At 35.7% G+C, this 14,988-nt stretch overlaps 1 protein-coding gene across 1 annotated transcript in view; it reads right to left on the bottom strand.

Annotated features, from left to right (window-relative positions):
* Positions 1-14,970, bottom strand: part of hace1 (HECT domain and ankyrin repeat containing E3 ubiquitin protein ligase 1) — a 29,694-nt gene extending 14,724 nt beyond the window's left edge. Inside the window, exons 1-11 of the mRNA XM_067399457.1 lie at positions 14,692-14,970; positions 11,273-11,327; positions 11,009-11,098; positions 10,648-10,752; positions 10,346-10,421; positions 6,027-6,158; positions 5,849-5,931; positions 3,543-3,639; positions 1,884-1,985; positions 1,692-1,798; positions 1,448-1,598 (exon numbers count right to left, since the gene is read on the bottom strand). Of these exons, the coding sequence (XP_067255558.1) occupies positions 1,448-1,598; positions 1,692-1,798; positions 1,884-1,985; positions 3,543-3,639; positions 5,849-5,931; positions 6,027-6,158; positions 10,346-10,421; positions 10,648-10,752; positions 11,009-11,098; positions 11,273-11,327; positions 14,692-14,782 (1,089 nt within the window). The 5' untranslated portion in view covers positions 14,783-14,970. The remainder of the gene's footprint in view (positions 1-1,447; positions 1,599-1,691; positions 1,799-1,883; positions 1,986-3,542; positions 3,640-5,848; positions 5,932-6,026; positions 6,159-10,345; positions 10,422-10,647; positions 10,753-11,008; positions 11,099-11,272; positions 11,328-14,691) is intronic.
* Between the last annotated feature and the right edge of the window lie 18 nt (positions 14,971-14,988).

The following is a 14,988-nucleotide window of genomic DNA, read 5'->3' as shown; positions in this document are numbered from 1 at the left end:
ATATTTTTATTTCATTTTTGGCCACTACTGTATATGATCTTTTATATAAAAAGACATTGTAAATATCTTATTTGCACATTAATTTTGCAGCAGTATACTAGTTTGAGTGCTTGTGACATTCTATAAACATGTTAGATAGTAACCTCAAGGCAAGTTTGATTCATTACTGACAATAAATTCTTCCAAAAATGTCCTGTCAAAGCACAGATTCAAAGGATCAGCAGTCAAAAATGTTCACTGAAGTCCGCAGTAAAATGTGGGTCTTCCTTCAACTTTGCGCATTTTTGGCCTTGTGGGTTTTAAGAAATTAAACTCAAACACTTTTCACACTCTCCTTAGTTACTGTGTTTAACCATATCCATGGTGGAAATTATATTTGAAAAGTTTGAAAATAAAATTATCTAAGGCCAATTTCAAACAGTGTTGAGTACTGGCAATAAATCCAAAATAAATGCAAAGAAATAATATTAGCGTATCCTATTTATTCATGGAGTCTGTTAGGACTGATCATAAAACAAAGTGCTTAGAACTGTTTTATATTTAAAAATCTGTAAATGTATGTGTACTGTGACTGATTTGAAAAGTTAATAATAAAATGAACAGCAAAGTAAGACATTACATAGAACAAGCGGCAGGTCCATTATTTCGCATTTACACTCCAAGATTTAATGCACAGATCATTTGACACACAGTATCAGATTATTTCGTTCCGTCCATTGCTATGGTTATCACTGTCAACTGTGCATTTAAATAGAGTTGTCAATCCAGAAACTTTGCAATGTGTAGTTGGCAGCATGAAAAATATATTTTATATACAGAAAGCGAGAAAAGATTGCTGCCACTAAAATCACTGTAGCTGTCAATCACAACGCGAGGTACACAAAGCTGCACTCTTGTGAAAACTCCCGTTATAATCACTGTCTCCGCTGTGCAGTGAATCACCTACTGACATCGTATTTATACTGGTTATAATGGTTATAAACATGTAAAAAAAAAAAAAATATATATATATATATATATATATATATATATATATATATATTTTTATGATTCATTTTTAGAGTTTAATATTGAAAGTAAAGTCTAGGTGTGGGACAAGGATAAAATAATACATAAAATACATTTGAAAAGTAAATAAATAAATAAATAAATAATGGAAGTCAAGAATGTTTTTAATGTCAGTTAGTTTTAATACAAATCAGATTATTACGATGCATTGTTATATTGGTGCATTAAAAAAAAAAAGAAAAACACAATTAAATATTGTTCACTGAGTTAATTTAGTGTTTGTAATGTTATTTACTTGCATTAAACATTTGAACCCAGTCCTAATATCCATAAGTAGAAAAAAAAATCATAAAAAGTTTCTACATATTCATCATAATTTTATACATATCTGGGTTAGGGTTATCTTTTAAGATTGGTTTGCCATGGAATGCGCACTGACCTTGAACACCTGGCTACGGGGCGTCTTGTTTCCATTGTAGCACATATCAGTCCCGTTGTTTGGGGAGGACGGTCCAAGGCAGAACACATGACAGAAGATCCGGATAATCCGGAGTAAACTCTTGGTTTGGACCTCAAAGTTACTGGACAAACTGAATGGAAACAGAGTGAGAAACAGATTTGAGTAAAGGAAGTTCTAAATAAGAAGAGGAATATCTTAAAAATTGTGGATAACGTAGACGCACCTCAGCAGTTTGTGTCCATTTGTGGTGGCCACCTCTGCCAAGCTGGTCAGGATCCTCTGGTAGTTGGAGTCACTCTGCTGTGAAACATGCTCTAGAACCTGCCTTAGCTTAGAAATAAATGTTCAACATGTAAAAAGACAGTTATGTACATAAACTTATGAAGAAAGATAGATGAGGAAAAAAGAGGTGTACCATGTTTTCTTTAATGTCATCGTTCTGGGTCATCTGTATCAATGTCTGGAACAGTCTGCCGTGGTGCTGGATGAGGATTTCACACGTTTCGCCATAACCACCCTGAAATTAGTTACAGACGAGCTTTAGTGCCAGGCATATGAGCACCCGAGTTATTACCGTTAACTAAAACTATTAAAAACATTTCTGTTCACTGAAATAAAACTAAATGAAAATTAAAAATGTTGCCTTGGCAATAAACTGAAATTTTAAGATTAAGATGAAACAAAAGATTAAGATTGAACATTTAAGAAGAAACACTAAAACTATTAACTGGAAATTCAACTAAAACTGAAATAAAACTAAATGAATCTTAAATAGCAATTTAAAAATAAACTAATAAAATGACAAAAGCAAAACTAAAAATAAAAGCTAATTCAAAATATTGGATGAGCTATTAAAAACATTTCTGTTAACTGAAATAAAGCTGAAATAAAATAAAATAAAATATAAATATTAGCTGAAAAACACACTAAATGAAAATTAAAAATGTTTTCTTGGCAATGAACTGAAATGAAAAACTAAAACTTAACTGGAAATAAAAACTAAAACTGAAATAGAACTAAATTAAACAAATAGCAATATTTAAAATATATATATATATTATTTAAATACTAATTTGACAAAAGCACGTAATGAAAATACTAAACATAAAACAATGAACATGAAAACTAAAATTAATTCAAAATATTTAATGAACTATTAAAAGGATTTCTGTTAACTGAAATGAAGCTGAAATAGAAATCACTTTCTATTTTCTTTTGTTTTTTTCCTTCACCTTATTGTTCAGCACTTTGGTCAGCCATGCTTGCTGTTTTTAAATGTGCTATATAAATAAATTAACCTTGAACCTTGAAAACTGAAATAACAAATAATGAAACCTAAATTGCAAAAAAAAAAAAAAAGACAAAAGCACGTAACAAAATAACTAGGGGTGTGACGAGATCTCGTGAGATTAAAATGTGAGATTTCTCAACGTGGGGAAAAGCGGTCTCGTGATATCGCCATGATGGAGTGTGAGGGTGAAATTCGTATAGAATGTGCCACTGCAGCATTTACATTACGCCTCCACTGACGTTTTGCTTTTCACAGAAATAAAAAACATTTAATTCAGTTGGCAAACGGTTGCTTCAAACCCATCCAGCTCATCAAACATGAGCTGCAGAGTCGTGCATAGTGCAGCAGGAATCAGAGTTCACTGATCACGTGACGACAGTAAGTGTCGAGATGACTGACGAGACCATGGCGGAGGATTCACTGTACAACAGAGCCTTAGTGTCTGACAGATGTCTGATCTTGTAGAATGTGCGCTCAACACAGAGTGAAATCATACAGGAGAGAAACCAGTTGGGTTTGTGGAAAAATCTTTTACAGTGCTTGAGTCTTTTACTTCATATGATAATTCATACTCAGAAAGTAGAACTAAACTGAAATGATGATTAGTTAAAATGCACCTGCAGACCTTTTCTAGTCATGTATTTCGTCATTGTGAGCTAACTTTCTCGTCACACCCCTATAAATGACTAAAAATTAAACTAAAATTAACATGAAAACTAAAGATATAAATATAAAAGCTAATTAAATCAAACTAAAATAAGAAGTAAACTACACTGCGTTCACCTGCACACACAGGTCCAGCGGCGTGACCCCGTTCTTGTCTGGCAGATATTTGGCTCCCCTGAACAGCAGTATCTGAGCCGTGTCCCTCTGACCGTGACTGCAACACAATGACAAACGCTTATAAACTGCACAATATCGATATCTTCCTTCAATGTGAACAAGTTTAGATTGAAAATCCCCTCATTTTTCTATGATGTTTAGCGTGTTGCACTTTGTTCTCTGCAAGTAAATAATGAAAAAGGCACATTTGATCAACAATGAAAAACAACAATTTTAATGACAAATCCTGGTTTGAAGTTACTCATGATGAATAGGTAGTATTGTATTTTAATGGAAACTTATTTTTATAGTTAGTTATGTGAGGCAAAACAGTTAGAATCAAGGGTAAACAACTTCTGCTCATGTACAGTACAGTCCAAAAGTTTGGAACCACTAAGATTTTTAATGTTTTTAAAAGAGGTTTCATCTGCTCACCAAGGCTACATTTATTTAATTAAAAATACAGTAAAAACAGTAATATTGTGAAATATTATTACAATTTAAAATAACTGTGTACTATTTAAATATATTTCACAAAGTAATTTATTCCTGTGATCAAAGCTGAATTTTCAGCATCATTACTCCAGTCTTCAGTGTCACATGATCCTTCAGAAATCATTCTAATAGGCTGATCTGCTGCTCAAGAAACATTTAATGTGTACAATTGTACAAAATATTTGTGTACAATATTTTTTTTCAGGATTATTTGATGAATAGAAAGTTCAAAAGAACAGTGTTTATCTGAAATCTAATCTTTTGTAACATTATAAATGTCTTTACTGCCACTTTTGATTGATTTAATGCATCCTTGCTGAATAAAAGTATTAATTTCTTTAATATCTTTTCAAAGAAATAAAAACAAAAATTCTTACTGACTAGTGTATAATGCTACAGAAGCTTTGTATTTCAGATAAATGCTGTTCTTTTGAACTTTCTATTCATCAAGGAATCCTGAAAAAAAAAAAGTACACAACTGTTTTCAACATTGAAAATAATCATAAATGTTTCTTGAGCAGCAGATCAGCATATTAGAAGGATTTCTGAAGGATCATGTGACACTGAAGACTGGCTGAAAATTCAGCTTTGCATCACAGGAATAAATTACTTTGTCAAATATATTTAAATAGTACACAGTTATTTTAAATTGTAATAATATTTCACAATATTACTGTTTTTACTGTATTTTTAATTAAATAAATGTAGCCTTGGTGAGCAGACGAAACTTCTTTTAAAAACATTAAAAATCTTAGTGGTTCCAAACTTTTGGACTGTACTGTATTTGAAGGCTGCTATTGGTTCACTGAACGTCAATATCATGCAACTAAACATTACTTTATGGAGAACACACGACCTACTAGCTACTTTTACCTATAGCGGCTAATGAATCAAAAATCGTTAATTTATAAGGTGATGTGCCGGGGAAGCCAGTGAATATGTGTGCAGGAGATAAGGAGGACACCAATGAGGATGAGGAGAAAGAGAGCAACATTTTTCCTCAAGTTTTACTTGTATAACAGCTCACCATCCCTCCACTGACTAACATATGAGCAAAAAAAATCAAATTTGGGTCACTTTTGCCCGCAGTCTGAACGTAATCTTTGTATGCCACCCTCAGTTCAGGACTCAAGACAACATCCTGGTTGCCCACCAGTAATGATGGCCCTGCCATTCCCGAAACCAGAAGGATGGGTATGGTTCATTTACAATACGCAAGTATCACAAAAGTGATATTACAAGAGTCAGAGCAGACTTTTTTTCAACCCCATGTTTAATTACTCTCTTTAATTATCTGTTGTGAGGCATGTTAGTGTTGATCACATCATCATCAGCCTCGAGTGGACTGATATCAGTGGCAAAATGTAATCAAAACAAGAGACGGATGCAGTGCTGTTGCTCAGCAACCAAAGATGAACACTCAAAATACCAACAGCGGCGCATCCTCATCAGGACACATTCTTATTAGCCTGTCATTACAGCAAAGAAAGCTCAATTCTCTAGTTATGCTCATTAAACTCACAAGAAAGCCCTGTGTTAAAAGGTTATATCCAGTAGAAATATCTGTTCAAACCCCTAATTATGTTTTTTGTGTAGTCAGAAAGCTGTCCCGATTCAGTCACTGAATGGAAGTTAATTTTCTTAAGGGGTCACATTCTAATTCTTGACCAAATGTGTCACTTTCCCGTATCAGGCCGAAGCGAAACAAACAGTAATCATGGTAAACGGTCTCTCTTTACATGGGCAGCTGGTAGTTCTGTGAATATGATCACCTGCAGGCGAAATAGAGTGGAGTCGCTCCAGACACATTGGGCCTGTTGATGTCCGCTCCGCTGTCCAGGAGACACTGCACTGTCTGTGGGAAACATCACCAGAACATAACTTAATACGATTAGTAAAAAGGACGTTTAGTTCTAGTGTGCAACTGTTGTAGTCAGACAGTTTTCGTACAGTCTTGTGTCCATTCTGGCAGGCCACATGTAAGGCTGTCTGGCCCATGGCGTCCTCCACGTCCACATTAGACACATGCTGCACCAGGTCATGGAGAAGCTCAGTCCTTCCATTCACTGCCAGCCAATGAATCTAATCAGAGGATGAGATACAGAACACAATATTAGTAAATAATATTATAGGGTCATTTCATGTCAACTCAACCACAGTTTGCACATTTCACATTTACAATATTGCACATCGTTAGCCTCATAGCATTATTGCCTAAGTCATTTTTTTGGCCAAATTGTGATATCTGCCTTTGAAATATGATCTGGGCAATTATGTTATGAGGCTAACGACATGTATTTCCATTTAAATTTCCTTTTTGTTATATAACTTTTTTTTTTTGTCAATGCCACATATTACCCTTAATTGCTGCAGACATTGTTGAAATACCAATAATAACAATCTAAATAAATAATAATAATAATAATAGTAAGAGTAATAATAATACCAACAACAATAAAACCAGTCAAAGGTTTCTAATGGTCTAGGCCAGTGGTTTTCATCCATTTATAAAAAATAATAATTTTGTTAATATATGTAAAAATGTCTAATTAAATATAATAATTCAATATATAATGAAATAAGAAAAAAATAAATATTAAACTGTTACTGTGTATTTACTATTTAAAGGTGCCCTAGAACCAGTTTTTACAAGATGTAATATAAATCTAAGGTGTCTCCTGAATGTGTCTGTGAAGTTTCAGCTCAAAATACCCCATAGATTTTTTTTATAAATTTTTTTAACTGCCTATTTTGGGGCCTCATTAAATATGCACCGATTCAGGTACTGATATTGGCCCTTTAAATCCTCGCGCTCCCTGCCCCCCGAGCTCTCGACTATAATACAGTGCATTTACAAAGTTCACACAGCTAATAAAACCCTCAGATGGATCTTTACAAGATGTTCATTATGCATACTGCATTCATGCATCAGATCATGTGAGTATTGTATTTGTATTTGGATGTTTATATTTGATTCTGAATGAGTTTGATAGTGCTCTGTGGCTAAAGCTAACATTACACACTGTTGGAGAGATTTATAAAGAATGAAGTTGTGTTTATGAATTATACAGACTGCAAGTGTATAATAATGAAAATAGCGACGGCTATTGTCTCCATGAATACAGTAAGAAACGATGGTAACTTTAACCACATTTAACAGTACATTAGCAACATGCTAACGAAACATTTAGAAAGACAGTTTACAAATATCACTAAAAATATCATGTTATCATGGATCATGTCAGTTATTATTGCTCCATCTGCCATTTTTCACTGTTGTTCTTGCTTGCTTACCTAGTCTGATGATTCAGCTGTGCACAGATCCAGACGTTAATACTGGCTGCCCTTGTGTTATACCTCAATCATGGGCTGGCATATGCAAATATTGGGGTCATACATATTAATGATCCTGACTGTTACGTAACAGTCGGTGTTATGTTGAGATTCGCCTGTTTTCCGGAGGTTTTTTAAACAAATAAGATTTATATAAGAAGGAGGAAACAATGGGGTTTGAGACTCACTGTATGTCTTTTCCATGTACTGAACTCTTATTATTTAACTATGCCAATATAAATTCAATTTGTAATTCTAGGGCACCTTTAATCCCCATAAATCATAAACAGCGTCTCAGAACAAGCCGAGATCCCTGGCGGTGTGAGGTCACTTTAGCCACAGGCCCCACCCACAAATGTTGACAGACACTGACGTTTGAACATAGAACCGCCCTGAGCGAGTTCACAGTGAGTTGTACACACTCCGCTATTGCTGCACTGAACGTCTCCCAAGAGTTTTAGGTGTTCTGTAGCTGGATGGATTAATCCACATATCTCTCTCCATTTACACCCGAAATCTGAGCCGCTGAAGATGAGGTGGATTCATTCTGTTTTCCAAGAAAATGCTACCTCAACTCTACCAAAATTCGTTTATGTCTGCGCAAATCATTTCACAGCGGACTTCTTTGTGAACGAATGTCAATACAAATGGAATATACAAAACATACCGTCTCCAGAGTGATACTGGATACGGCAGTAATGAAGCTGAGAGCACATTATTACAGTTCATCGGAGTTGATTTACGGATATAAAGTTTACCAGTTTATTAATAGGGGTGTCACGATTCTCCAAATCCTCAATTCGATTACATTTTCGATTCTAAGGTCACGGTTCGATTTGATTCTCGATTTTTAGATTTTTTTTAAAGCAGAGGTTGCTATGCCATTTTTCAGACTAGACTTTTATGCAATATAATATTTGACCTTTGTTCGCAATGTACCACACTACATTGTCAAATTTAAAACTTTTATTAACAACAATGTGCTGTGACAGTCATGAAGCTCTTTGTTGTTCTGGAGGTCCAGCAATCTGTAGTCAAGGCAACTAAATGTGTGCAGCTCAGACCTTCAATAACTTTCTCTTTTACATTACTAGGAAGTATACTATTCCACCCCTAATGAAAATTCAAAATAAGATAAAAAGGGCTGTCAAACCGCATAAACTTTCCAGAGGAGCCTCGGATAGTATATTTAAGGTGCTCAAGTTTGAGATATGACATCACCTCTTTCACCCAGCGTTTATGAGATGGGGGCATTGCCTTTTTCCAACTGAGAAGAATCAGGCGTCTAGCCAATAATGTGGAGAATGCGATAAGCTCTATTTGATTAGTGGTTAGTTGCATTTCCTCTGGCACTACACCAAAGATGGAAGATCAAGATCTTTCTTGCATATAAATGAAACCGTTCTGAAAATGTCTGACCAGAATTTAGTCAACCTGGGGCATCCCCAGAACATGTGACTCAGGTCTGCTGGTTCCAGACTACATCTGGGGCACTTCGAGTCTAACCCTGGATACATTTTAGCCAACTTACTCTTATTCCTATGAAGCACCTTAAACTGCAAGAGCCCATGTCTAATACATACTGAAGATGAGTGCACTAATTTTATTGCCTACTGCCAAGCTGAATCTAAGATTTCCAATCCCAATTTCTCTTCCCATTGCCTCCTTATACGATCGAGAGATGGGGAAGCAGTTCTTTGAATGTTCTCATACAGGATAGACACCATACCCCTAAGAGAAGGCTCCGTGTTTAACAGATCATCTATCCAGCCACCATCCAGTTTGTTCAAAACGTAGCGTGGTTCTAGTATGCTAATTTAATGCCTAAAACTGGAGTTTTCCACCACCAAATAAGGTCGCATGTCTGTGGCGAATCGAAATCGTGACACCCTTATTTATTAAGCACCAACCGAAAAGGCATAAGGTCTTTATATATTTGTTTACTGTTATTTGTAACGAGTGTTTCTGTGTAATTCGCTGTGTATGTTGATGATAATGCAAGGGAGAAAGAGAGAGTTTATGGATAATATTTTAATGCACACTTGCACTGTTTTATTACAGTGATTTTCTAGAGTGCAAACAGACGCTTCATATTTTGTATGAAGTACAATAAACGTTATAAATCTCATCGGTATACTGGCACAAACTGGACCAAAACAAGACGACAATATAAGTTATAACCGCAATTGAACTAAACTATACCTGTTCTATCTCCATGCAGCATATATTCACAGTTTCTGACATTATAGTGCATCCTGACTGAATCCTGACACTAGAGAATCAGCTCTTGAAGCTCCGCCCTCTTAGGCCGAGTGCAGCAGCTCATTTGCATTTAAAGGGACCACATTGAAACGGTGTGTTTTTGCTCAACCCCAAAAAGTGTCAATTTTAACATGCTATAAACAATTATCTGTGGGGTATTTTGAGTTAAACTTCACATCAGAAGCTTATTTGACATCTTGTAAATGGGGCCATATTAGGTCCCCTTTAAGCTTATATGCGGAGGACGAAATCCAGCAGGAACTGGAAAGTCGCGCAGTCCTATGTCACCGGACTATCTTCACGGTACTTTAGACCACTATGGAAACGCAGCTATAGGTCTGGGGGGGGGGGGAAGTTCCTGGGACAAATTGTTCCGGGTAATTTTGGTGGAAACGCAGCTATAGTGACCATAGCAATGGATGGGACAAAAGTCTGATATATGTGCATTGATGCTAAAGCACCAGATTTGATTCTGGAACTGGGCCTGTGCTCGGTAACCCATCTGCATTCTCTGTTCATTGCCAATTTATTCAATTTATTCCATTTATATAACAATTATATGGTAAATATATTGTCATAAAGTGGTAGAGGAATAATAATAATAATTTTCTGTTGTTATTAATGTTGTTTTTGTTATTTCTGTCTTAAATGTGCAGTTTTATCATCATACTCACAGCAGTGAGACCTTCATTATTGCAGATATTAACATCAGCATTGAACTCTAACAGTCTGCCCATACACTTCTTCTGTCTGTGAAAATATAAGTCAACATGGGAAAAAATATCATGGCACTCAACATAAATTAATTTCTCAGTCTGAATAAAATTACTGATCAGATACCTTTTTTTTTTTTTTTTTTTTTGCATGCAATAAAGACAATTGCTCAGGCTTGAATGGATAAAAACTGATGAATGTAAATTGTTCTGCTTCCAGCAGGTGGCAGTGCTGTGCCGAGTTTATAAAACCCTCCATTTACCCGTTTCTTGCAGCCAGATGCAGAGGTGTGCAGCCGGAGATATCCTGATAGTTTGGATTCGCTCCACGCTTTAACAGCAGGACAAGACACTCTACCGATCCACAACTGAAACAACAACAACAAATAAACATCCGAAGAACATATTCAATTTGGGTCATGTATATACAGTATATATAAAATGCTGTTTATTTAGGAAACACTAAGAAAACTGGAAACCCCTTAATGAAGGGATTCAAAAATATATATTCAAATGATGGTGGCAGAATACAGTATACAGTATACATTTAAAAAATATGGTTGTGTCAATTCTGTAATTTTGTGAGAATGTGAAAATAAATAAAATGATACAGCAACAACTTACTTGGCAGCAATGTGTAGAAGGCTTCTTTTAACACGTCCAAAGGCGTAGTTGACATCAAACTTTGAGTTTAAAAGCAATTCAGAAACTGACCTGTAAGCATAAATAGCAATAATCATTCACAGTTGTTACATTCAGACGTGTGGCCCAACAGATAAGAGTTTATAGGAGTTTAATTGTGTTCCAGGCTGTTGCGTTCTCACCATAGTCAGGGAAAAAAATATGTCGGACTAACAATGTGTTCCTCATGGGAAGAGTGACACTCACCTGTGCTGGTCAGCCATGACCATGGGCATGAGGGTGTACACAGCTGTTTCACTGTCTACAAGAACAAAAATACACATATTTCAAATATACTTTCTGTCTAACAAAGACAGTCCCAAAACAGTGCACCTGGAGACAGCTTTGGAAGATGGAATATCTTATGTTAAATGTAAAATACATCAGGCCTAGTAGAACTACATTTGATTTACGCTGGATTAAATAAGTTACTGTATTACAATAATGAGAGTATATTGAGAATCGTCATCAAGAACAAAGAGAAAAGTACAATGTCCAGATGCATTACAGACCATTATGAGAGCCATTTAGGGCACATTTCATGTCCATTGAGGATACTGATACTTTTATAACTTTCTCTCTCTCTCTCTCTCTCTCTCTCTCTCAAAAATATTTATCAATTAAGGGAAAGCATTTTATAAATTTCAAACAAATATTTTGTGCACCCTATTTTGTTTCAGTTTGTTTGAAGCTGCCTTGATGTCCCTTAAATTACATTTTTTTGAAGTGAGTGGGTCAAAATGATCCTTTTATCTCAAACATCTAAATACTTATACAAGTTTTGTTGATGTTAAATTTAATTTAAGAAAATATTTTATTTTGTTCATGTCCACAAAAGTTCTGTCAACTATGTTACTGACCAAACAACGTCCTGCGAATAAAAAATAGTTTATAACAACACCATGATGAAATCAACATCATATAATGTTATTTTCTTCTGTGGTGGACATTATGAACAACATTACTGTAGGTCTCCTTCTCTCTCTCTTTTAAAATACTTCAGAACACAAATGAAGAACTTTTAGACGAAATTTGTCCCTCCATAGACAGCTTTGCAACTACCACTATTTTTAAAATTAAAGAAGTTAATAAATTGAATTGAGTGGTTTAGTCCAAATTTTCTGAAGAGACATGAACATTTTTTATGATGAACCGATTGAATTTAGGCTTTTATTCACAAATAAACATCGATCAGCAAACATAAACAGAAGCTCAACCGAACCCGCTCGACGTGTGAGATCTAGTGTTGTCAAAAGATACCAAGTCGGTACTGAAATTTTAAAATGTGACGCTTGGAGCGCTGTGGACTATATGCACGGGTTACTTCCTGGTTGTCGTTAAGCCAGCTCGAGCACTTCCGGTGAACTGTTAGCTGTTCATTCTGTAGTCGTTGTACATCGACACAAAACCATCTATGGTTGACTTTTCAATGTTTTATTTATATTTTAATGTAGTTATCACATTTACCTAATTTGCCAATAAACCAGTTTTATTGATTGCAATAAAGATGAAGCTATTGGGCCCGTTTAAAAATGCCGTGTCTGTAATTAGACACGCACACACATTTTTTCCCAGCACTTCAAATGTTATTTTTAATGTGATGACCACAAACATTATTTGTTCATCCTTCTGAGATTGTCCCCATTGTAAAACCGAACGTTTAAAAATATAGGAAATTTAACATTTGATAGAAAACACTTATCTAAAAATAAAAAAGACTGTAATTAGCACTTTAAGCACCAGATGGCGGCAAAGTTGCATTTATTTGCGCAGATATCAGCCATTTCCTCTAAACGTTTTTCACTTCGTTTTTGACTAAATATTAAACATTATAAAATAACTAGGTTTAAAATACATTTTGTCAATGTGAAGTATGAAATACTCACAAAATCTTTTGAAAAACAATAACTTTTATTGTGAATTACACAGAAAGCGAGCGCCGCTCTCTCTTTATAATCACAGCAGCTGTCAGTCAGTGCAGTGCAAGATCAATGATTTCAGCACACTTGTGAAAACACACATTTATTCAATTAATCTAACTAAAGTGCACAATAAATATTTAGTTTTTGAAGCTTTTTTCCACATAAAAGTGTGAAAACTGATGGTCGAATTGAATTTAGCCGAGGAGGAACATTGAGGTACGTCTTTATTTATTTATTTTTTATGCTGTCTTGCGTTTGAATAACTAAATTAATGCTATGCCACACTATTTAAGTGATTATATTCTGATTATAAACTAAGTATTACACTACTGATGCTCAACACACCAGCACATGACACCTCACCGGAAGTTTTCGAGCTGGCTTATATTAATGCGGAAGTTCTAAAGAACGCACCGTGCAAATAGTCCGTTGAGCGGATTCATAAACACCTCTGATTGGCCTTTGTGTTCACACGTTCAATGATCAACGCTTCAAAAACATGTTGTAAACAGACATCAGTGACGCTCTTCACCGAGCGCTGATCAGCGGTCCACTGATAGACAGACCCCTGTTTTCAAAAGCTCCCATGCATTGATCATTGTAGCCAATCACAGACATATATGTTGAGTGCATGAACACATGGGCCAATCAGAGGTGTTTACGGATCCGCTCAACAGCGCTTAAAGCTTCACATATTTAAAATTTCAGGAACGACTTGGTATCGGTACTTTTGACAACACTAGTGAGAACAAACCGCACTGGCTCTCGCGGACGCTCAAACATGCTGCGTAACACACGGGAACGAACCTCATTGGCTTGAGCCTCCGTTTACCACAACTAACATGTGAGTTGATGAATGTTTATATGTGAGTAAAAGCTTAAATTAAATCTGTTTATCATATAAATCGATCGAGTCTCTTCAGAAAATGTGGACAAAACTGCTCAATTCATATGGATTAGTTTTACAATCTCTTTTTGAACGTTTTGAAGTGTCACAGTGGTAGTTGTAGCCGTCAATGGAGGGATAGAAAGCTCTCAGATTTCATCAAAAATATCTTAATTTGCATTCTGAAGATGAACGAAGGTCTTACAGGTTTGGAAGAACATGAGGGAGAGTAATTAATGACACAAATTTCATTTTTGGGTGAACTATGCCTTTAATTGATCGTCAAATATGTTGGGTATATTGTTAAGGTTTACAATCTTTCTTTGATTATGAGTTCAAATGTATATTCAATTTTGAGGTTAACCTGATAAAGAAAATAACATTTGGTTGGCCAGACAAGGCCTGACATTGAAATAATACGAATTCAAAGTCAAAATGGTGAAATTGTCAAATATGTTACCGCTCGACTAAGTTACCCTGTAGAGCAAATCTTGGATAACATATTGTGTGACTGTCAGATGACAATATGTATATTATTTTGTGAATATCTTGGAATAATTAGACTAGTTATTCTCCAATCCTTTCACAGTATATTGTATTATTTCATTATTGTGAAATGTATATGTCCTGCCCGGAGAATAATCCAAATACACTTTTGTGTATTTGTAGTTTTTGACCATATATGGACAACCCCGAGAGAATGCGTATGGCCGCAGACAGGAAGGATGACTACAATGTATCCAGGGTCGCCTTGACAACTTCAGAAGTCTTCAGAAAAAGGAATGTTTGTACATAGAATGTACTGCGTGACGTCTCACCTTCGGGGAGTTCCACGGTCCTCGCGCGGCGCAGGGAGCGCGTCAGTCGATTCAGCTGTACATTAAAATGCTCCATCGCCCGTTCCATCATATGAGATGACCAACACAGAATTCAGCTCATGGAACACTCTCTCTCTCTCTCTCTCTCTCTCTCGCGCGCGCTCTCTCTGAAAAGCCAACGCCTCGATCTCTTCCATCGGCTGTTGGCTGATGCGCTGTGTTCGAGACTCATTCCACCGCACAATATCCCTCCATCGCTCTATGATTCATTTTGGGACAATATTTCCTCATGGTGTC

Source organism: Chanodichthys erythropterus, chromosome 2, assembly GCF_024489055.1.
Source record: "Chanodichthys erythropterus isolate Z2021 chromosome 2, ASM2448905v1, whole genome shotgun sequence".
Classification (NCBI taxonomy): Eukaryota; Metazoa; Chordata; class Actinopteri; order Cypriniformes; family Xenocyprididae; genus Chanodichthys; species Chanodichthys erythropterus.
The sequence above is the reverse complement of the archived record's forward strand: the minus strand, read 5'-3'. Positions and strand labels throughout refer to the sequence as shown.